The 24,182-nt window shown below is 38.5% G+C and overlaps 1 protein-coding gene and 1 pseudogene across 9 annotated transcripts in view; one reads left to right on the top strand and one right to left on the bottom strand.

Moving 5' to 3' along the window:
- The window catches only part of TMEM196 (transmembrane protein 196), a 55,188-nt gene that overhangs the window by 25,122 nt on the left and 5,884 nt on the right, over positions 1-24,182 (top strand). For all 9 annotated transcript variants that reach the window (XM_004702708.2, XM_030885293.2, XM_045289008.1 and 6 more), the window contains exon 2: positions 21,026-21,082. In XM_004702708.2, the coding sequence (XP_004702765.1) occupies positions 21,026-21,082 (57 nt within the window). The remainder of the gene's footprint in view (positions 1-21,025; positions 21,083-24,182) is intronic.
- On the bottom strand, positions 2,379-2,521 carry LOC115869267 (annotated as a pseudogene).

Here is a 24,182-nt window from a genome sequence, read left to right as displayed (position 1 = left end):
CTTCTGAATCATCAGAGATAGACTACATTGAACCATACCTATATCATTGTTTTCTTATTCGTTGGCAATTGATCACCTAGCCATACAGAACTCACTAAGAACCAAAACGTCCCTGTATTTGATCTAAACCTAGTTCAAGTCCTTGCCAAGACAAGACCAACCCCAAACGTTGGTATCTCTGACATGTGGTTACTCAACCAATCCCTAAATATCCCCAGTCCAGAGCATTATCCCCTCTACATTATGAGAAGCCCGGATCTTAGTGGACAGGTCAACTAGTAAGAATTTTTTTTTACCAAGTAGTGAGTTGAAATGTCTCTCCATGCAATGTCTACCTATTGTTGATTCTAATATTTAAATTTCAATATTTAAATGTTACTGGTCACCATTTTGAATTTACCCCTATTTTCTAAAGGATAAAGTTTTAGGTCCTACCGGCTTTAGTCGGTAAGGTCATTAAAACACACCTCCTCCGTTTAGCTTATCTTTCAGCTATCATAGTCTCATAAATAGATATTTTAGGACTTCAACATTTTAAAATGGATTTTAAACGATCTGGATAGAAAGCAGGGACAAACTGCTCAAGTCTCCATTTTCATTAAAAAAAACCACAAAAAGTCCAAAGTATGATTCCAAGTGGAAGCGGATGCCCACAGAAGTGGCCTTTGGACCTTGGTCTTCTGATATTTGTTATTCTCTTGGGTTCCCCAGTCCTGGACACTTCAGACAGGATGTGGGATGGAACAGAGCCTGCTTCTCAGATGAGTCAGGCACCAGGAAGGAGGCCATTGTCAGGATTCTTACAGTAGCCTTGTCCGTTCTTTCCTTGGGTCCCTTCATTTTCTAGCGGAGTTCCTTTGAAAATAGCGGTTTATTTTTGTTGTATTAAGGGAAAATATAGGGAGATATTTATTTGGTGTTATGTTTCATTCATACCTGGGCTAGAGAATCAGAGGGGCACCTCAGGCTAAGTATGATAATGGACGTGGAGAAAAGTAGAGAAGAGCCTCAAAGGAAAGGTTACAACAAAGGTTATAGGCTAGCTTGTATACCTGCCCTTCCCACTACTGGGAAAATGCTATGGCTCTTCTATTGAAGAGAATACTTCCCAACAAGGGGTTTCTGACATTTGTAGAGCAACTTCAATGGGGGATAGACTATAATGAGCCATGCCATGGGAATCCCAACCTTCCATTCTCCTTGAACCTTTGCCATGGACTTGTGTGATTTCTTTCTTCGTTTGTCCCTTAATGTCTCTTTCAGCCTTCAACTGCACAATGGAAATATCGATGAGTATTGCATTAGCATTCCATAGAAATTTGGGTGAGAGTGCCCAGATAGTTGTGTTGCAACTTTGGAGAAAGTGAACTACAGAGGTTGAATGAATTTTGTCAGCAAAATGCCTGAGAAAGGGTTTCCACTAAGGGTAAAGGTCTAAATGCAAACATTTGGGTTTACCATGTAGAGCCTCTTGGAAACTTTCTTCCAGCAAGGCAGATAATTGTTGTGCTTGAAAGATATTGATAGAAAAAAATCATTACTCCAAAGTCTAACCAAAATGATCATTATATATGCCCTCCAAACTATAGCTTTTTCCTACACTATTATTTCTTTCTGCAATGTTTGTGAGTGTCTTCGTAAACGCACACCTATCTCCAGGAAGTTCAACATCTGTCAGGCTTAATCTCTTTGCTTCTTTGAGAGTCAGCACCTATTGTGTGGCCCTGGTGAGAACAGAAGCTATTTCTGATTCACCATAGTAACATATCGAATACTACAAAAGTAAACAAGCATTAGCTCCTTTATGCAACTGCACTGGCCTAATAAAGTTGCTGAGTGCTGAAGAGACAAAGCAGTAGAAGGCTGGAAGAAGGGTTCAACATTATTTTATGACGATCTTCTTTATCCAGAGGAAGCTGAAAAGGTATCACACTCATAACATAAATCAGTGCACTTCAGACACCACCATTCAGAGCTATTCTTAAACCACTCAGAGGCTCAGCAACCTCCCTGGTCCTTTATTAGCTAAAGCTCATAAATCATCTGCACCATTATTGCCCTTCAATTAAAAAGATTCCTATTAGAATCCAGTCCTCAAAACTTCAACCTTCGGATTCATTTCCTGGAATCGGCTGGATTTAACAACCTGACTCGTGTCCTTGCAAGACCTTATTTTAGATTATTTTTGAGGGAAGGAGACGCTGATAAAGGATTTTAAAGTTTCTGATTCTTTCAAAGACACCTATTGTAACTTGATTCACAAGTCTCCATATTTGCCTTGTTAAAGCTTGGGGCCTTCCTGGTAGCCAGTTTGAACTGGAAAAATGTAATGCATGCTTGCTGTCCTTTAAAACCAGTTTATTAATTTATTTTATTGTGAATGTTACTTGTGCCAGTCAGAATCTGATACCAATTAAATGGTGACAGCTTTGCCAATAAACAAGCATATACTCTTCCATGGCTAGGACGTAAAACCAGTTTAAAGTTATCTAAACAGTTGAGTGAAGAGAAGGAAATGAAATTGGGAGGTGAGATTGAGATAGAACTACTGATCTGCAACTCATTGCTTATCCACGGAGTCAGAGCATCTCTTCTAGCTTGCCTTTTCCAGCCTCTTAGTTTCTAATTCCAATGGTATATACTGACAGGCTCTGGAAAAAAAGTATATTTATAAAAAATAATTATTTTCTACCAACTTGCATCTCTTAAACATCCATTATAAGAAACGTAGGCAACAGAAAGACCGCGGCTAAGTAATAGAACCTACAGTGCAGGCTCCCCCGACGGAAGCACCATTCTCCCCTGTGTGTATTCACAAGATCTAGTCACCTGCTCCAGAGCTTTTAAAAAGAGAGAGAGAATGAGAGAGAAGGAAACACATGGGGGGAGATAGATAAAAACCGGAAAGACTTGTAATCCCCATGTTTCTCAGTAGTTCCATGTTGAATATTGACATTGTACATTCTAGAAATAATATATTATTATGCAGCATAGAGAATTTTTTTTTAAAGTTCAAAAAACCTTAAGAGCCCAAATATCCCACTAGTCTTTCGTTTGGGGAAACATGACCGTCAAAGGTAAACCATTAATGACCTCTGATGCATATGTATGATGCATGATGCAAAGGCAGAAAGTGGCTATAATAGGAGCTATGGAAAATGTGTCAATGTATTTTAAGTGGGTTTTTTTCTTTTAACAGTTTTGTTGACATATAATTCACATATCATATAATTCGGTGGCTTAAACATATTTTAAAAACTTGCGCAATCACCACCACAACCAATTTTAGAACATTTTCTTCATTCCTGTACTGATTATTTTTAGCTCCCCATTTCCCTCCAAATGCCCCTGCCAGAACCCTATGAAACTATTAAAGCAGTTTCAGTGTCTATAGATTATTCTGTCTTAGATTTCATATAAAGAAAAATATACCAAACAACCAACAATAACAAAATAAAAGGAAGGAAATCCCCAATTGAAAAGAAAGCAGAAAAAATAAAAACAAGAACAAATTTAAAGTGGCTCAAAAGCTGTCAGAAGTTCAGGCTGGATTCAGAAGAGGACATAGAACAAGCGATATCATTGTTGACGTCAAATGGATCTTGGCTCAATGCAGAGAATACCAGAAAGATATTTACTTGTGTTTTGTTGACTATGCAAAGCTATTTGACTGTGTGGACCATTAAAAAACATTTAAACAAAAAAACCTGAGGATAACCTTAGGAAGAATGTGCTCATTCAGAACTTGACATAGATCAAGAGGTAGTTGTGCAAACAGTACAAGGTCGTGGTTTAAAATCAGGAAAGATTTGTGTCAGGGTTTTATCTTCTCACCATACTTGTTCAATCTGTATGCTGAGCAGTTGAGCAGAGAAGCTGAATTGTATGAAGAAGAGTGTGGCATCAGGACTGGAGGAAGGCTTACAACAATAGTGGTATGCATATGACACATCATTGCATGCTAAAAGCGAGGGGGACTTGAAACACTTGCTGTTAAGGATCAAAGATTTCAACCTTCAGTATGGATTATAACTCAATGTAAGGAAGACCCAAATCCTCACAACTGAACCAATAAATAAGATCATGGTAAATGGAGAAAATGTTGAAGTTGTCAAGGATTTAGTCTCGCTTGACTCCACAATCAATGCTCATGAATGTAGCAGGCAGAAAACTAAAATATGTATTGCATTGGATAAATCTGGTGCACAAGACATCTTTAGTGTATTGAAGAGTAAGAATATTACTTTGAAGACTCAGGTGCACCTGAGCCAAGCCATGGTATTCTCCATTGCCTCATATGCATGTGAAAGTTGGAAAGTTGGAATAAAGGAGACCGTAGAAGGATCAATGCATTTGAATTGTGATGCTGGAGAACAACATTGAAAGTATCATGGGCTACTGAAAGAACCAACCAATCGTTATTGGAAGAAGTCAGGCCAGAGTGTTCCCTAGAGGCAAGGATTGGCAAGACATGGTCTTACATACTTCGGACATATTATCAGAAGAGACTAGTCCCTGGAGAAGGATATCATGTTTGGTAAAGTGGAGGGGTGATGAAAAAGAGGAAGGCCCTAGATGCGATGGATTAGCATAGTGGCTATATCAGTGGGCTCCAGTGTACGAACAATTGTGATGATGGGACAGAAATGTGCAGTGTTTCTTTCTGTTGTTCTGCTGTTCATTCTGTGTGTCACTATGGGTCAGAGATGACTTGATGGCACCTGACAGCAACACAGCTGCACTAATCAATTTCCCAGTGTACTCTGTTTGATAGAAAGACTGTTCACTTCCCTGGCCAATGGTCAGAGGGGATGCACCGTAGGCTTAATCCATGTGGAAACCCTCCTGCAAATCGATTTTGGGCTTTAACAATCATTGGCAAACCAAGTCTCAGAACTTAAGCTCTTATACAGTTCCTTCCTCTGATCTTTGCTTTTATTATTTGCAATCCTTGTATCACTCAACTGTTGTGCTTCTGCCTTGTGGAATTAGTTGACACCTCACTTAGATGTTCACTTGTTTTAAGACAAGGTTTTAAGACCTCATAATCTATCCTTTTTGATAGCCAAGCACCATCTAATTTCTTCACTACATATTGCTATAGCACCCATATATTAATTCACCTCATTATTAGGGCAAGAATCCAGTAGGGCCATGTCATAAGAACTAATTGTTCTTAAGGCCTAGTATATTGATCTTTAAGTGTTCTCCTTATGTTTCATAACTCTCAGTTTTTAAAGAATCATACCTTATATATTCTACTTCATTACTTTAATAGATATTTGCACCTTTTCTCATTTTCAGTCGTTCTCCATGAGCAGAGGAAAGTATCAAAAAGCTTTGCTACATTCATTTCATTAAGGTCAACTCTACTCTGAAGAGGCAGCTCTCCCACAGTCATGTCTTCTGTGCCTTCCTACAGGAAAGCCTCATTTCCCAACATCATGTCAGTGTTCGGCCACTATGCATGAGGTTTGTAGTGGCTAATCTCTCAGAAGTGCATTGCCTATTCCTTCCTCCTAGTCTGTTCTTACTCTGGAAACCCCACTGGAACCTGTTCACCGTAAGTGACTCTGCCAGTACTTGAAACACCAGTGGCATTGGTTCCAGCATCATAGCAACTTACAAACCACCAGACTACAACAAAGCGAGAGACAAGAGACTGCAGCCAGTTATGTTCCATAGAGAGAATCTTGGTTCATCATATAACTTTACAAACTCATTGGGAGGAGGTGAAAATCCATCGCTGTTCTTACACTATGTGGTCACTCTGGGTCTGACTTCTAGTCTAACCTTAACCCCACTTCCATGCTTTTGAATGGGTTCGGACCCATAGGAACTCTGCAGGACAGACTATAACTGATCTGCAGGGTTTGCAGGCTACAGAAAAAGAGCTGCCACATCTTTCTCCTACAGAACAGCCGGTGGCTTTGAACCCCCAGTGCTCTTTCAACCTGAAGAAGAGAATTAGATCAGTCCTGTGAGTCCAGAGCTAAGGTTTTCTAGGGCTCTGTATGGAACAAATCGTTTTCTTGATATGTTCTATTTATATAATATGATTCAGAAGGATTCTGAATACAGCAGTTGGGTAAGCATTCAGCTGCCAACAACAAAATCGGAGTGAGTATGGACTCAAGATTCCCGTCCTAAAACATTCCCATGCCATTCCATAGAAATAATGTGGGAAATCATTTCTTGTCAATGCTTTATAAAAATTAGGTCCAACTGCTGAGAGAGCCAAGAGCAGATTCTCAAGAACTGTCTATGGAGAAAATAAGACAAATAGCATGGAGTGGAATACAATGCTTAAGTCCCAAGAGGGTCTGGAAAACCTTTGGTACTTGTACCTTGGGACATATTCAAGTGGATTTGTGCATGCATGCCTATGTGTGTGTGTGTGTGTGTGTGTGTATGTGTGTGTGTGTGTGTGTGTGTAAATACATCTCTTCAAATATAAAGGCAGACCTTCCCTTGAAATGAGATTGAACAAAGAATTCCCAGTAGATCCTGAGGATTTGCATCAGGATCATTAACAGCAGACATTTATCATATGCTTTCAAGGATGAACCGGGGCCATAATCAGTAAAGGGGGCTGTGCTTCCTCCTTGAGAACCCCTGCTTTATGACAAATGTGGTTTGCTAAGTGTCCTACCTGATGCCTTAAAAGAACCCCAAATAAACAAAGCAATTGGCCTCATTAAAACACAAACACACAAAGTACACCTATGTCATATCTTTATTGTTGTTAGGTGCCTGTGCCTCAGGTCTAACTCAGAGATCTGAGGTACAGCGCAATAAAACACTGCTCCGTAGAAAACACTCATCCCTATGTGTAAACCCATTGTAGTCACTGGGTCAATCCATCCGGTCCCTGGAGGAGGAGGTCATGCTGGGTAAAAAGGGGGCAGCGCAAAAGAGGAAGACCCCCCTCCACATATGGACTGAAACACGGCGGCAACAGTGGCTCAAACATCAGAACCACTGTGACGATGGTATTTAATAGCCAGTTGACGCACCTAACAACATAAGGACTAGTTTAAAAAAACGAAACGAAACAAAACCGAAGACGGCATCAGGGAAGCAGAGGGAAGGGAAGTGGTCTCCCCCCATCACAAACACCTGCTTCCTCTTTGAGGGTAACAGGAACTGTCTTGAGGAACCTCACTCCTCCCTTTTACTCCGGCTCTTGCTCTGCTTGACTTTCTGTCTTTCTTTTTGGTTTTGCTGTTCAGAAAACTTGAGCGGCATGGGAAAGGAACACAGCTTGAGTTTCTCAAGGATGCCAAACAAAGGACGGTGTATGTACTTATAGACAACATTATCAAACAATTGTGTGCCTCGCATAATTTTTTTAAGGAAAAGATGCCATATTTAAATTTGGGAGTTTACTTATCTGTCACCTTTAAATAAAAATGTTCTGGAATCTTTCAGTGTCCAGGGAATAGCTTTTTCAGTGACTTTTGTGTAGAAAACCCTAAGTATCCTGACATCTCAAGATCAGTTGAGTATTAAAAATCAATATTAAAAAGAAAACTTCCCAAAACCATGAAACCATGATGGTGACATTTAAAAGATCAGTTTCATCTGAATTATTTTCAAGTGCTATCATCGGCTAGAGAATTCATCTAATCTGACTGAGGATGAGTGCACCAGAAACAAAACAAAACAAAACATAAACGTTAGCTCCATTCTATTCACTGAAAAGACCCAGTTACCCGGGTCGGTAGGGTGGATTTTGCCACTCTCTGTGCACATTGCATCGACCTCCATCCACCCACTGACTCTCTCAGTTACGTTGGAGCCCCATTACGTCTTCTAGAAATGTTAATAGCGGAGCTTTCTCTGAAAATCTGTGGCAACGCTGGGCATAACCTAATAGATTATCTATAGGCCAGTAAGGGCAAATGAAATAGCACACCCTATCCCATGTTTTAATAAGATGACGTTAAAAACTGCATCTTTATTCTATAATTTATTTTACTCATTAACATGCATATCATCAAGGAAAATCTACCGTCCCAACCCTTTTTTAAGAGAGTTGAGAGACTTTCAGCTATTGTGAATTCATAGAACTACAAAGTCCTTCGTAAATAAGGATAAAATATAAAGTCGTTGAGGGGGACCCTTCAATAGGTAGTGTTTCATGACTCTTCCTCATACCCACACCCTCCCATAGCGCCCCATTGTCTCCTCCCAGTCTCTGGGAACCACTTAACCATCTGTCTCAATGTGTGTCTGTATAAACCACATTATTAAGCGTCTCATGTGTTGGTGGACACGGGTTTATTCCACCTTTGTACCTTGTGAATAATACTGCATGATTCATTATATTTAGCTGAGAATGAAACCACACTCCTTTAGCCTCACTTCTAAGTAATAAATAATAGGCTTTATTTATTTGAAAAAATTATTACTCCATTCTTATAAACTACTCTGTGGGACTCTTGGGTTTGTGTCTAAAAGTTTTGACCACTAGTCACTGACAGCATAATTCACGATGATAAACCAGTTTTGTGAGTTGGCAGATGAGCTTCCAGGAAACATAATAGAAGCCCTCCACCCCAAATTATGGGCTGACACTCCTTTTGGAAATACACATTCTGGAAGTTTATAAATTGGAAACCGTTGGGCGGTGTTTTTAAAATGCTCATAATGAGTATGTGATGAGTTTTGATGGGTTACTTTCCCGTAATACCTGGATAATCATTTTGCCTTGGGAAAGCAGAAGCTAGCTTATTTAACTTTTTTAACAAGTCACACCTATACCTAGCTCAAAACTGAAAAAGCCAAAGGTATTCAGCAAAATTCTATCTCACCTCATCTGATCGCCACCACGCTTCTACCCCAAGTATCCACTGCCATTTATTTTCTAAATGGCCCTGCAGAGTTTCGTGGCACGCACTTGTGAATATGCCAAAATTACATAGATTGTATCAACTTTTCCCTCACCAAAGAATGCCATATATTGCCCACGTGATTCTGTACCTTGTTTTTTTCCCCCGCCTGTCCAGGAGAGCATATATTTGAATATTTTTCATATCTGTTTCTCATCTATGCTTTTTTAGGAAAACACACACAATGAGTGCCATTGAATTTAGTCACTTTTCTAGACTGATAACTGATATTGGCAATTTCTGTTCTTACGTTATTGCTAACAATTTTAGTTTATAAAAATAAGTAGTTTGTGCATATATCATTTCACACATGAAGTTAGATCTGGATGAATTCTCAACTGTGGGACATGGAATTGCTGAAGCACAGGAGATTCTATAGCTCTTCATGCTTTCTTTTCACGTAGCAAATGCATCTGTGATATATGTATATATATATATATATACATATATATACACACACACAAACATATATAAAATAACTTATCAAATTCACTTCAGCTGATATTTTATCAGTTTATCTTGTCATAGGAAATGTATGTGTCTGCTTCTTATAGATCTATCAAACTTAGTCTTGTTATAAACTTTGTGATTTTGACCAAGTGGATAGGTGAAGAAACGTATCTGACTAATGTATCTGGCCTATTTCGAAAATGACTCTTCTTTTATTTTCAATTTTTGCATATCCTCGAGTAAGAATAATTTTGTTTCTGGGAAATATCTATCCATATGCTGTGTCTGTTTTTCAGTCAGACAGTTAGTCTTTGCCTTATTAATTTCTCGGGGTTCATTTTACTTTTACAAGTTTAGCTCTTTATAAACTGGGAATATTTTTGCTGGTTTCCCTTCTTGACTTGCAATGTGAAATTTCTGCCAAACAAAAGTTTAACGTGTGTCTATTTTCTTACTTTAGTATTTGAATGAATTAATATTTATTTTATGGATTAGAGTCACAGTTAAAAGGTCTTTGCAAATCCAAAGTAGTGAAGCAATTCCCCTATTTTATTCTAGTATTTCATGCTTTATGTTTAAACTTAAACATTAAGTTTCTTAGAATATATTCTGCCATATGGTGTTAAATAATACTAAATTACTATTATGGGAAGGAGTACCTGAGTGGTGCAAATGTTACTGCACTCAGATGTTAATAGAATAGTGCAGGTTCATGTTCATCCAGAGTCTGCTCAGGAGAAAGGCCTGGTGATTTCCTAAAAAATAAAAAAACTAAGGGATTAATAACTTGATGAAGCATACACAGGACCATCATAAATCACTCCTGAGTAACTGGTTTCCTTAAGGAGGAACTGATGGCATTATGGGGCATGTTAAAACTTCAGTGGAAAGTCTTCGAGTGAATATATCTGATTCAGCAGGGCAGAAGACCCTGCATGTGGTCCCTAAGAGCAATGGTTCAGACCTTGACTAAAGTTTGGAATCACGGGAGGGATTTAAACATACTGATGATGGAACTTGATGGCAGTGAATTTGGTACTTTGATTTTGATGATGAGAAGCAGCCTTGATGGTATAGTGGTCTCCATGTTGGGATGCTCATAGCCATGGGGTCATCAGTTCAAATCTACTGCCATCTTCTTCACAGGAGGCAGGTGAGATTGTCTATCATCCCAAAGATTTATAGTCAAGGAAATCCTGAGTGACAATTCTACCATGTCCTACAAGCAGCTGTGCATCAGAATCAACTAGATGGTCATGATTGGATAATGACTGAGCCCCACCTGGGAATTCTGATTCAATTGATCTGGGGACCAGATGTTCTAAAAGCTAATGTGCATCCAAGTTTGGGAATCACCTCTGACTGGCAGAATTTTTTTATGCAGATATTGTACATGACACTCTCTAGGGAAATGTGATCCCCAATGGAAGAAAATCCAACGGAGAGCAAATGTTTTGAGAAGTTTAGGGCAATGAATGTACAAATATCCTTTACACAATTGATGTATGTATGGATTGTGATAAGAGTAGTATGAGCCCCTAATAAAATGATTTTAAAAAGAAAAGAAAGAAAATCCAAGACAAAGAGAGTCCTTATGAGCCTAGCCAAGATACAGCATAAAATAATCTCTTTCTTCCTTGAAAAATAAGCATAAGAGGTCTTCTAAAATGTTGCCCCAAAATGGAATTAAAATGATAAACATTATATATCAACATAAGCTCCATCAAAGTTAAGACACCTTTAGAATCTCTGATACTAGCCATTTAGTCCATCTCTAAGGTTGTGAGAATGTGTTTATACCAGTGCAGTCTATTTCGCATTACTAATTGGAAAAATAAGTGCGTGCTCTAGCAATATTTTAAGATTATGAAACAAAAGAGTGTCAGAGCTCTATGGTGGATGCCTTATGACTTCTCATTGACTTGCTCACAAATTTGTCCTTGTTTGATGGAAAGAATGAGCCAGAATACTGTCGCGATGGAAAAGAGCTCTCTCATGAGGCTTTCCCCGAGCATTTTTCTGATAAAGCTTCAACTAACTTTCTCAAAACCTCTCTCCTAATAGGATTATATTGTTCTTTGGCCCTCCAGGATGTCTACAAGAAAAATACCATTAGCATTCCCCAAAAGTGTTGCAATGACCTTTTCTCTTAGCCATTGATTTGATTGTGCTTTGTCTTCAGGATCGTACTAGCTAAACTACGTTTCATTCATTACAATTCTTCCAATAAAGGCTTCAGGATCTTTATCATCTGACTTTCACCAATTTCCACTGGAAGCTCTGCTTTTGTCTGCTGTTGATCTGGATATAATGGTTTGGGCACCCATTGAGCCCAAAGTGTCTTCAACTTCTATTTTTCAGGGAGAATTGTGAAAGCTGACAGAGTTGAGATGCCTATGCTGCTGCCTATTGTTTCTACTACTAATCACCAGCCCTTCTTAATTAGAGCTAGAGTAAGATTAATTTTTTTACATAATAATACGGATGGCTTGACAGCTTCAGGCTTCTTTTTCAACAATGTCTGATCTCGACTTAAAATGAATTATCCATTTGTAAACTGTTGCTATCTTTTGGGCATTATCTCCATAAACTTTTTGGGAAGCATCAATGATTCTGTCATTCTTCTATACAAGCTTCACCATGAATCTGATGTTTTTTCTTCAATTTTAGCAGAATTCCTGTGGTCAGTTTATGACAGGTGCTGTTTTCAAATTGATGTCTTATCCTTCTGAGTGCTTCAAACTACAGCCAGTTCAGACAAGTTAGTAAGAGTTTATTATTTTAACAAAAGAAAGAAAAAAAACATTGAAATCCATGCATCATTTTTTATTCACGATACCCATTTAAGTAAACTTTTGGAAAACCCACTCATATTATCACAATAGCATGAGAAATGAACTGCATTAGCATGTTTTGACATTTAATAAGCTAAACTTCAAAACTTTTCATGTCGAAATTCCACATTTATCATTCTTTAGTAGGTGATTGAAATAGAGTAAAAATGTCCCAGAACTGGTGATAACAAAATGGATCATAAGAATTTAAATCCCTGGAACAGCTAGATTCATTTTGTAGGCATCTGCTTAGTACTAAATGTCTATCTAGGTTTTCCCCTGACACATTTTCCACACATTTTAAAGAAGTTGAATAATGTTCATAAAATAATATCACTAAATTTTATCACATGTTGTTAAATTCAACTTGTGGTTCAGCTCATCATATGGGGGATAAGAAAGGTAATGCCATTTTTATTTTTAATGAGTGCTTATCTTTAATGGCTAGTGAAAATTAATCCATCTGAAGTGACTACAAGGTTAAGTGGAAAGGCACTAATAATTGATTTTTAAATCATGATTAAACCTTCACCTTTGAGCTTCACATCTGTATAGTGCTGGCCTTCTCTCTTGATTACCTGTGCTGCTTCCACTACAAGAATGGTCCCAAATTTGATATTATGTAAGTCTAACAGGAAAAATTCTGTAACCACTTTGTTTATCATCTACCCTCTTTCCCTTGGACAGAAGGAAATATGAATACCGAATTCTTTGACTAGCACCTAAGCTAGTGCCTGCAAGTAAACTAATAAATGAAAAAGATGATGTGAAAATAGAAGCAATGTGAGTTTCCTCCATTTTTGTGGAGTTTTAAAAAATCCCTTTTTTCTGCCCTGCCAAGCCAAAGGGTCTCTCCCTCTCTCTTTTCTTTTTATTATCAAAACTGGATTATTCATGTTTATACCAACTTATATTAAAAAATCTAAAAGAATGGAAGAAAGAATGGAAGTTAAGAAAGATGCAAGAATGAAATTAAGGAGCTGAACAGAAAATTTCAAAGGGCAGTTTGAGAAGAGAAAGCCAAATATTATTACAAAATGTGCAAAGATCTGGAAATGGAAACCCAAAAGCAAATAACATGTTCAGTATATCTAAAATTTAAAGAACTCAATAAAAAATTCAAGCCTCACATTACAATTTTGAAAGATTCTATAGGCAAAATATTGAATGACGCAGAAGGCATCAAGAGAATATGGAAAGAACACACAGAGGCACTGTACCAGAAAGAACTAGCCAACATTCAACCATTTCAGGAGGTAGCACATGAGCATGAACTAATGGTGCTGAAGGAAGAAATTTGATCTGCACTATTATGCATTAGCCGAAAACAAGTCTCAAAGAATTGATGGAATACATGTTGAAATGTTTCTGAAAGCCGAAGAAGCACTGAAAGCACTCATTCATCCATGCCAGTAAATTTAAAAGACTTGGCCAACTGACTGGAACCGATCCTTATTTGGGCCCATTCCAAAGGAAGGTGACCCAACAGAATGCTCAAACTATAGAGCAATATCACTGATATTTAACACAAGTAAAACTTTGCTGAAGATCTTCCAAGAACACTTACAGCAGTACACTGACAGGGAACTGGCAGAAGTATAGGCAGAGTTCAAAAAAAGATGTGGAAAAAGGGATATCATTGCACATGTCAGAGGGATTTTGGCTCAATGCATAGGATGCCAGAAAGATGTTTATTTGTGTTTCATCGACTCTGCAAAGGCATTTGAATGTGTGGACCATAATAAACTAATAACCTTGAGAAGGAGAATTCTGAAACACTTCATTCTGTTCAGGTGGAACTTGTAATATGGAGCAAGAGGCAGTTGTGCAAACATAACAAAGGGGTACTGCATCGTTTAACATCATGAAAGGTGTGTGTCTGGGTCGTATGCTGTCACCATTCTTGTTTGATCTATATGTTAAGAAAACCATCAGAGAAACGGTATTATATGAAGAAGAATTTGGAATCAGGATCGGAGGAAGGCTTATTCTTGTGGTAGGCAGAGGACAGAACCTTGCTTGCTGAAAGTGAGGAGGACTTGAAGCTCTTGCTGATGAGGATCAAGGATTGTAGCCTTCAGTATAGATGACAATTCAATGTAAGAAACACCAAAATCCTCACAACTGGACCAAGAGATGATATCATAATAAGTGAAGTTGCCAAGGATTTTTTCTTACTTGGATCCACTATCAATGCTTATGGAAATAGCAGTCTAAAAACTAAGAGACGTATCTGGTGCACAAGCCCTCTTTAGAGGATTGAAGAGCAAGGCTGTTACTTTGAGGAGTAAGGTTTATTTTACCCAAGCCATGGTATTCTCCATTTCTTCATCTGGATGTGAAAGTTAGACACCGAATAAAGAAGACCGTAGAAGAATCAATATCTTTGGACTGTGGTGCTGGAGAAGAACACTGAAAGTATCATGGACGGCTAAAAGAACCCACTGATCTTTATTAGCAGTGCAGTCAGAGTGCTTCCTAGGGGCAAGGGTGAAAGACTTGGTCTCACATACTTAGGACGTATAGTCAGAAGAGTCCAGTCCCTGGAGAAGGATATCATGTTTGGTAAAGTGGATGGGTAAAAAAAGGGAAAGGCCCTGGACAGGAGGGATTGGCACAGGGACTGCCTCAATGGGCTCCAGCAGAGGAAACATGGTGAGGATGGACCAGGACTGTGGAGAGTTGGGCTCTGCTGTACAGAGGGTCACTGCGGACCGTAGCTGACAAGCGGGCCCCTATCAGCAACATACGATAGTTCCACTTTATTTCCTTTTACATTTGCCTGCTTGTCTTAAAACTTGGCTGCCACATGTTGGTTGGAACTTGGTTGTTGTTTTTATTTATTTTTTCCTTTTTGTAAAGTTGTACATGTTATCAATATGTAGATCTCATTACAGTCTCTGTCATTCTGCTAAGTGGTACAAGAATGAACAGGCACCTTATTAACATCCTCCTCATCCCCACCATCTCCAATAGTGAAATTATCTGGGCTCTTATTCAAAACTGGTATTAATGTCTTTGACCATTTCTTATTTACATGTAAAATATTTGCCTTTTTTCCCCCTGATTGTGTGCTTTTTACTACTACATTTTGTTATTTTATCCTGCTTGGACTTAATTGTTTTCCTGATAAAGAGTGTCTAGTAATGGAGTGGCTCATGGCAATAATATCTATGTGGGTTTACCTGTGCTGCCGTGAGACACGGTCACAGCCACAGCGGGTTGGAACCACACATGTGTAATCTCTCACAGTTGTGGAGACCAGAAGTCTGAAATGGATTTTTAGGACTGTATTCTTCTGGGGATTCTAGAAGGGACTCCATGCTTTCCAAGTGTACAGAGACTATGTCCTTTGGTTTAAGACTCCTGTTCTGCCACTTCAAATGCCACCAGTGTAGCATTTTCAAATCCCTTTTTCTCTGTCCCCTTCTTCAGTCGTTGCCTCACCTTCTGTCTCTTGATTTTTTTAACTCCTTTTCTTCTAAGGACATCTATAATTGCATCTTGGGCTCTGCTTGAGCATCAGGAATTTCCCCTTTCAAGAATCTTGATCCTACTGGTAATCCCCTTTTGACATATATAGGTTTTAGGTATTAGGATATGAATATCTTTTAGGGCGGCTAGAAAGGTTTACCTAAGAGGCTCCGTGGGACCCCTTGTGGCATAGTGGGTTAGGAGCTGGACTGTGAATCACAGGGCAGCAGTTGAAAACTGCTGGCAGCTTACTAGTCTTGTAAAGAATCACAGTCTCCGAAACGCTCAAGGGCAGTGCGAGCTTGTCCTATAGGGTCATTATGGGCTGGAATCAACTAGATGGCAGTGTGCTTTGAGGGGTTTCGTTTGCTTGTTTTGAGTTTTGAAGAAGCCCTTGTGACATAGCGGCACACAAATTCCAGTGCTCACCTCAAGGTAAGTAGTTTGAACCCACTACCAGCTCTGCCGAAGAACAATGAGCCCTTCCGTTCCAATAAAGACGTACAGCTGCAGGAACCCATGGGGGAACGCTATCTTGTCCTAAGTGTCACTATGAGATTCAAGGTCAATGAGGGTTTGTTGTTGTTGTTGTTGTTCATAAATGTTATCTAATTTAGTCAAGAAGGAGCTGTGGTAGTGTGGTGGTTACACGTTGGGCTGCGATCCCCATGGTGGGCAGTTCAAAACCACCAGTAGCTCCCCAGGAGAAAGATTTGGTTTTCTACCCCCATCAACAGGTAACATATCAGAAACTCACGGGGGAGGAGGTCCCTAGGAGTCAGCATGGACTCAAAGCAGTGAGTTTGTTTAGTTTTTAGTTTAATTTCATCGCAGACTATGGTAAGCCGAACATCTCTGAGGGTCCATTATTCAGCCTACAATAGCATTGTTGTCCAATGAGTGTGTCTCTTGTTGGAATGAATATTTAGCCGCAAGTACAATTCAAGGGTAAAAATGCTTTCTGTTTTTCTTTCTTTTTGCCTTTTCCTTTCTTTCTTAAATACTTTCTTTCAGAATCGTGTCAGTATTTTATCTTAATATCATCTTGGAAACAGTTAGGCTAAGGGGTTCAGTCTCATCAGAACTAAGTATTGTTGCGATGACTGGTCACCATATCAAATTCCTCTAGAGGTAAGCTGTCCTTACCTGGGTGTACTGGATAGGAACCAAGCTGCTGGATCAGCTTTTGCATTGTTAATTACATTATTCCTTTAGCATCCACTATGCAGGCTCTCCTTCTCCACAGGGGGCGTTTCCTCCTGTGCTCTTGCCTTCCCTGGTGCGGTGCTGTGGACTCAGCTGGCTTATTATTCATCCCTCTCAGGATCGTGGTGGGTAGAGTGTCTGGTGCTATCGAGCGGGCTCTCGATTGTGCTGGGCCAGCCTCAGTGGAGGGGGAGTCTGGACACCAGGCCTCAGGGCTGCGGCTGTCTTGTCAGTGTGAACTTCCCTCCTTGTGACAGACAAACCTGGACGAGGCGCTTCCCCTCCCCATCCCAGTGGTTGCCGATCACCATTTCTCACTTAGTAAAGGCATAAAATGTTAGCTCCCAAGGTGATTTTCTAGAAGTTTCCTAGGGGAGAAAATATTTTTTTTCTTCTGTCTTTCTTCCAGTTACAGTAGCAATCGATATTTACGTATGCTCTGGGGATGATAAGACTTCGCTGCCCCTCACTAAAGGGAATAAGATGTCTACTTCAGAAGAAAGACCTTTCAAGGAATGAATATAACTGTACCCACTGCCACCCCCACCCCACCCCCACACAGACATTGGTGTGACAACTAGCATCACTTACTGTCGGGGCTGCCATGGTGAGACAGAATTTGATATGCGGACACAGCAATAGCAACAATACTTGGTTCTGATTAGAATTAACTCCTTAGCTTAACTGTTTAAAGAATGCTATTAAGGTAAAATATTTACACAATTCGGAAAGTATGAAAGGAAAAAGGGAGGTAGTGTGTGAGCCCGGTCTCCCCGTGAAGGATCTGGTATTTCCTTGGATTGAGGTTATTTGGTGGTCTTGAAAACCCAGCTCTCTGGTGGACTCTAGAAAAGTTATAATTTTGAATTCTACAATATTGGCCCTGTGGTTAATGTGTGAGGGACACCGTTACAACCTTTAATACCCTGAGCGAAAGTGGGGGTCTCCATAGAATTCTCATGAAGGAAAACCCACTCAGAATCAAGAACTCTATTTTCATAATGGCTCCATTTCATGCTATAATGAGTCATCATGTTAATTATCACTGAATATGAACTAAATTGGAATCAGATGGATTCCACTTGGAGGACTAGCTTTAGTGTTATGACACAATGCAGCAGGCAGTTCTCTTTCATTCCACCACAACATGTTTATACTCCTTCACAGTAGAAGCAAAGCAAATGATCCTCCCTGGATTGAAAGAGCCCATCTTCTCAGATATATATATTTTTTGTTATGTGAAATTATATCTCCCATTCAAGCTGTGTTCACATGTATACAAAAAGAGCTAGCAATCTTAATTTTTAAGCTGATTTGCTTTTTAATTTTTTTAATAGACTTTCCTTAATGTGGGTAACTTCTTTATATCCTGGATAAAATTGTGTTAAAAATAAACAAACTTGAAAATACTATACCTATTATACAAAACTCCATTATAAAACAAAATACACTTAATTTTTTTTCTTTAGCACAAATGGCTAATTATTTCTTATAATACATAACAATGTCAAGGGCAAAAAGAATAGCTGTAGGTGATCATGTTTGTTCAGATTTTCTGGTATAAAGCATATTTTACTGACATTAAAAATAGAACAACATTTGGGAGGGAGGGGAAAAATGAGGACCTAATGTCGGGGGTTTAAATGGAGAGAAAATGTTTTGAGAAACGATGTACAAATGCGCTTTACACAATTGATGTGTGCATGGATTGGGATAACAGTTGTATGAGCCCCTAATAAAATGTTAAAAAAGAAAAAAAAATAGAACAACATTTGAAAAGCACTTGCATTACGTGGCCTGAAATGCCACTAGACATTGAAAAATACTGTAAATTACTCTCATGATATATGACCTTAGTGTATGACCTTGAGCAAATCTCTAAACCTCTTTGGACCTCCAGTTACCCACATGTAAAATGAGAGGGTTGAATTAGGTCATCTTTTAAATTCCCTCCCAACTCTAAGGCTTGGTGGTAAATAAAGATAATCAATGACATTTATGAACAATTTGGAACTTCTCTGAGACTCTGTTTTTGCTTCTCTGTCAACTGTTATGGACAAGATTTCTTTGATACACAAAGAAATTTCATGGATATATATATATATATATACACTGCCCACCCCTAAAGTTACAGGTTTAGTCTAAAGAATGTGGATTTGGGGTATTATCACTGAAATAAATGTAGGGCAGAATTTACACCCCTGATCACCCAGATCCTGTGCTTCAATTTATTACATCCATTCAGTGAGATGTGACCATATAAAGTATTTTTTTGCTGCCTGGAACTTCCAACCAAGTAGAAATCAAATTTTGTTTTACTTTAAAGGAAAACTTGGGATTTACTCTAAGCAATAATGGCACTGTTCGTAGGTCTCAAAGCAGATGTAAGGAGCACAAAACATCCCTACTTTCCAATTATTTCAATAATAAATAAATTGAGCATGGGTAAACCAGGGAAGCTTTAGGTAGAGGGCAAGCTTGAGTTAACTTAAACTTAGGAGCCTTGTGAGATTAAAAAATTTGTCCAAGCTAAGGAATTGCTTTGGCACAGCCTGGAAAGATGGGAAATGGGATCAACAAGGAACAGTCCCTATGGTCACTAAACAACAGTAAATCGTTTTTTACAATAACAGATGTACAAATGATGCAATAACTCAAATTTTAGAGAGTTATGATTTTCTATCTCCTTCTGGTTTTATGGCAGTAAGAAATTTTTGTGAGATCTCTATAGGGTATTTTAACCTTTTATGTATCACATATATTCTGAATAATTCCAGTTTAATTTTTGCTTTTGAGAAATGTCTATTGACATGTGAAATTATTATTTTTCATGTTAATACTTCTAAATATTTTGCATTTGATCTATGATTTCAGTGCTAATTTAGAGAATCCTTCTCACGCATCCAAAGTTAGAGAAATATTTAGCTCTAATTTATACTACTAAAGTCACGAAAGTTTTATTCATGTAACACCCAAACTGTTTCATAGTCATATACTATAAGGAAATTTAACAAATGTTTCTAATTTCATTAATTGGATAAGTGTCTTGATAGCTTCCCGTTCACTTAAAAAATCCATCTCTATTATATACCAAATTCTTTTACATCCCAGTGTCTACTCCTTTAACAGTCTTATTTCATATAATCTTTAGGCTGTTTTCATGTGTGTTTAAATACACACACACACACACACATTCAGGTGTTGAATACTTAAATGAAAAACATCTATATTTTCAGGTCTGACTTGAAATAACAAACTTGAAAACAAATCTCTGATCAAATGGAAAGCTTAGACACAATCCAGCTTTTCTTTGCAAATAGAAATAGTGGGTTTATTGCTTATTAATGGCTTTATGATTTTATTTATATGGTTTGCCCCAGGTCAAAAAGTATGTGGACATCCTCAAATGACCCAAAACGTTTCTAAGCAAATTAAAGAATCAACCATTTTAACGTCAGCAAAATGTCTAGCAGCCGATTAGTGTTAGGCTAACCAATGTAGCTGCTTTGCACAACAATGATGTCACCAATGCCTTTATTTAGAACAAATACCATGTCAGCAATAACTCCATTCTCCTATGGTCTCTCAAAGTATCAGCAAAGTGAGTATTTTTGGTAAAATGAGGAGGTAGTTATTCTACCTGACACAGTTTGAAGGGTACAAACAACATTATCTACACAAACACACACTCCTGACTTATAACTTATCTTTTCATTTGAACTGGGATCCTTTCCTCTATTGTCATGTGTTGAGTACTAATTTCATAGAATGAGTAAGTGCCTCATACCCCTTTTCTCCTTGAGAAAGTAGAATGGAATTGAATAGTAGCAAATAGGGAAATATTCACTTATTCACAATTTTGCCCAATATTGAAATGGACACAAGCCTTGCTCAACTCCTTCAATGACCTATATACAATTTATAAAAATGATATTTTCATTGAAGTTGACGTTGTCCCATACTACTGTAGAAAGAGCCATTGCCCTTCCAAGATTTTAGTGGAACAAGAAAACCAAAAGGAATGACTGTGTATCATATTTTAATGCTATTATGACACAAATCATATAAAACTGGAGTAACTGTAAAGAATGAACTGTAAGCTAAACTTTTCGGGGCTCTTTTATCTTTAGTGAGAAATAATTGTCTTTTTTTCTCTTTCCTCTGCAGTTTCTTCTTTGTGGGATATGCGGAATCTTGTGCGCCAAAAAGAAATCAGGACTGGTTGTAAGTTGTATTTTCCCTTGCTTGTAATGTACATTAAAGTATTTGAAATTGAAGAACTCAAAAACAGAAATGCTGGCAAGCTGGTTTTTATATGCAGAATGTTACTGGTACAGGATAAAAAGAAGACTGAGAAACAAACCCTGGTCCTATGATTTACAGAGAGAGTCGCCATGATTTTGAGAGACCGTGACAGAAAGAACAACTTTGATATCTGTTTTAAAGAGCAGGAATAGTCAGCCCTCCGTGACGGCTGTAGATGCCAGTCTCTGGTCTTCCCGTTCATAGACTCCCAGACCGTCATGTGGCTCCTTCAGGAAGCTATTTTAGAAAGCATAGCCTGAGTTCATGGGAAATTTTAACTGGTTAAATATGGAACAGGGTCTACCGTTATTGGCCTTCTTTGACGATAAAGTCAATTTAACAAACAACAAGGCGGCTGTGTTACTATGGTAACCGTTCACTCTCAAAACTCTATCACTTTTTTTTAAAACAATGAATACATCACCCGACATGTATGCAGATGTTTCAGGGTACAACGCCGGGGTCCAAGAAGGAGCAGCAAGCTCCCAGTGTAGGACCCTCTTGGCTGCAGCTGACCCTCTCTGCCTGTGCCTGCAGGATTGCCCTCTGTCTCCCATGTGGCTCTATGAGCATGTGGAAAGACGGAAAAAAGCACTAAGCATTTTTCTTGAGAGAGACCATAGACTCTCACAAATGGACAAAAGTAATACTACACATGGACTCTAGGAAGTGGTCTTTGAACTGAAGAAGACTTAGAAATGGTGGCCAATTGACAGAGGAGAGCAAGAAATGGAGAGTTATTTTTGTGGAATTCATATATCACTTTGAAAACACCTGCTAGATACAGGATTGAAGTTCCAATGCTGTAGATATTTCATGGTTGAGATATACAATTTTTAAAATATAACATAAATCAGGAAAAGCATCCTTGGGGAAACTGTTTCTTAAAGCATCATAACTGTCACCCTTGATTCGAACATTTAGGCATGACCTTCATACTTTCTCTATTCTTCCTCTATCAAGGTACAGAACAGAAAACAAGAAGGAAAAATAGGATTTTTTAAAAGAACACAATCTCTCTTTTCGATCTTGGGTTCCTGAGTAGTATAAACTATGAAGTAGGTGCCCACTAGCCTAAAGGTTGGTGCTTTGAATCCACCCAAGGGTGCCTGAGAAGATGGGACTGTCCATCTGCTTCTAAAGGCTACAACCTGCAAAATCCTATGGAGTGGCTCTTTTCTGCACAAACAGGGACGCCATGAGTTGGAATCAACTCAAGAGCAACAATCCCCTAATATGTTATTAAAGAGAGCACACGCATGCGCACACACAGATGCACACGTGTTTGAACTTTTTAGAAATTACTACCTAACTTACCCTTATCTATTATTGTATGGCGACCCTATAGATAACATTTACTTACCAAAGAGTTTCTAACCCTCCATCAATGTATGTGAAAATTATCTCACTCCAAATATCTCTGGTGTCCAGAATCTTAACGTGATGGGATTCGAAAACTGTATACAATTTTACACTTTGACATAGATTTTAAGTTTTTAATTCCTCAGCTGAGAGCTCTGTATCTTAACAAATTAATGAAATGCAATGCTTTTAAAATATTAGTGACAATAGTATGATTTGCTCCCATGCAGATAAATCCAATTTGCCACTTAGATTGTTAATGAAAAGTAATTTGCTGGGTGAAGCTAGTTAGCATATATTCTGACAATTAATAAACACTGACATAGATTCCCCAAAGCTGCATGCCACCTAATATACTTTTAAGTGGAATCTACACTGGTTAATGGTACTTGGAATTGAGAGGTACAAGCTCTCAATTAGTTGGGTAATTTATTTGGAAATTGGTTGTCAATATTATATTGTAGTTTATGAAGTAATTTCAGTTGCCAACCAATGAGTTTAGAGCCCTGACAACAACTCACTTTTGAAACAGATCCAATAAGAAAAATTTAATTAACTTTAAGAAACCAAATCAACTATTAAGAACCCTTCCTGCCCCGATGCTGTCTCTTCTGTCCATGCCATTACTTGGGAACTGCACGAACTTAGCTGAGATCACTCTTTTCTTTAAAGCTTCCTCTAAAACCCTTAGTTGGGCTGAGTTCCCTTCCTCTCTACCTACCTCTAGAGCACGCCAACCTTCTAACTCTCTAAAAATCTCCCATACCAAGTTGAACATTCTCTCTCGCAAGAAAGCAATGGACTGTGAGCTGGATGAGGCCCGAACACCTGGTAGTGCTCAGGAGGTGTTGGTTAAACTGAGTGGACACCAGCAAATGATAACTGGCTCAGAAAATAAATGCTGAAGTAAGTGACATAGCCGCAGGCCTTGTGGGATTGTAGCAAAGGAGGCGTTCAGCAAAGTCCACAAAGGTGTTTGTTCAAAGAAATCAGATTTTGATTTTGGCCATCTTCAAGAGTCCAAGAAAGAAACAAAATTATTTTCAGGACAAAAAGAAATGTATCATTGAGGTGGCAGGGAACAAGCTATAGTGATGGACAACAGAGGTGACTGGAGAAGACACTATGTTCCCCAAGAGAATGGACCAAAACAAACAAACAAACAAATAAAAACCCTTAAATTAGTATCACAACACAAAATGTCATGAAAGCCCATAGGAGAGTGTGGGCTAGATGGCAGACTAAATAAATACAAATTGTAAAGCTACTGGAATATTCCATCACGCCTATGAAATATTTAAAGAAGATTTATCACCCAGAAGCATTGCCCCCTTCTTTGTTCTGCTGCAGGTTCTATGGTAGTTTGGTTGAATAAAACCCTCTGGCTCTGTTAAAAGACAGCCAGATCAAATCAATGATAGGATCAAAAGCAAAGCTACATTTTCTGTTTCTCCAAAAACATCAACCAAAAAGTATCTATGGAACACCTGCTGTGTGTTGTTCATTGTGAAGTCACAGAGTAACAAAAGATAGACAGCTGGAGATCACAGGAAGCCCTAAGCTACCTGTTGGATAACTACACACACACACACACACACACACACACACACACACACACTCACTCAGAATTTCGTGAATGTCAAATGTGAGTGATGTA

This window comes from Echinops telfairi, unplaced genomic scaffold (assembly GCF_000313985.2).
Source record: "Echinops telfairi isolate 266 unplaced genomic scaffold, ASM31398v2 ScPeMD7_23;HRSCAF=83, whole genome shotgun sequence".
In the NCBI taxonomy this organism is placed as follows: Eukaryota; Metazoa; Chordata; class Mammalia; order Afrosoricida; family Tenrecidae; genus Echinops; species Echinops telfairi.
Note: the sequence above shows the minus strand (reverse complement) of the source record. Positions and strands in the feature narration are given on the sequence as shown.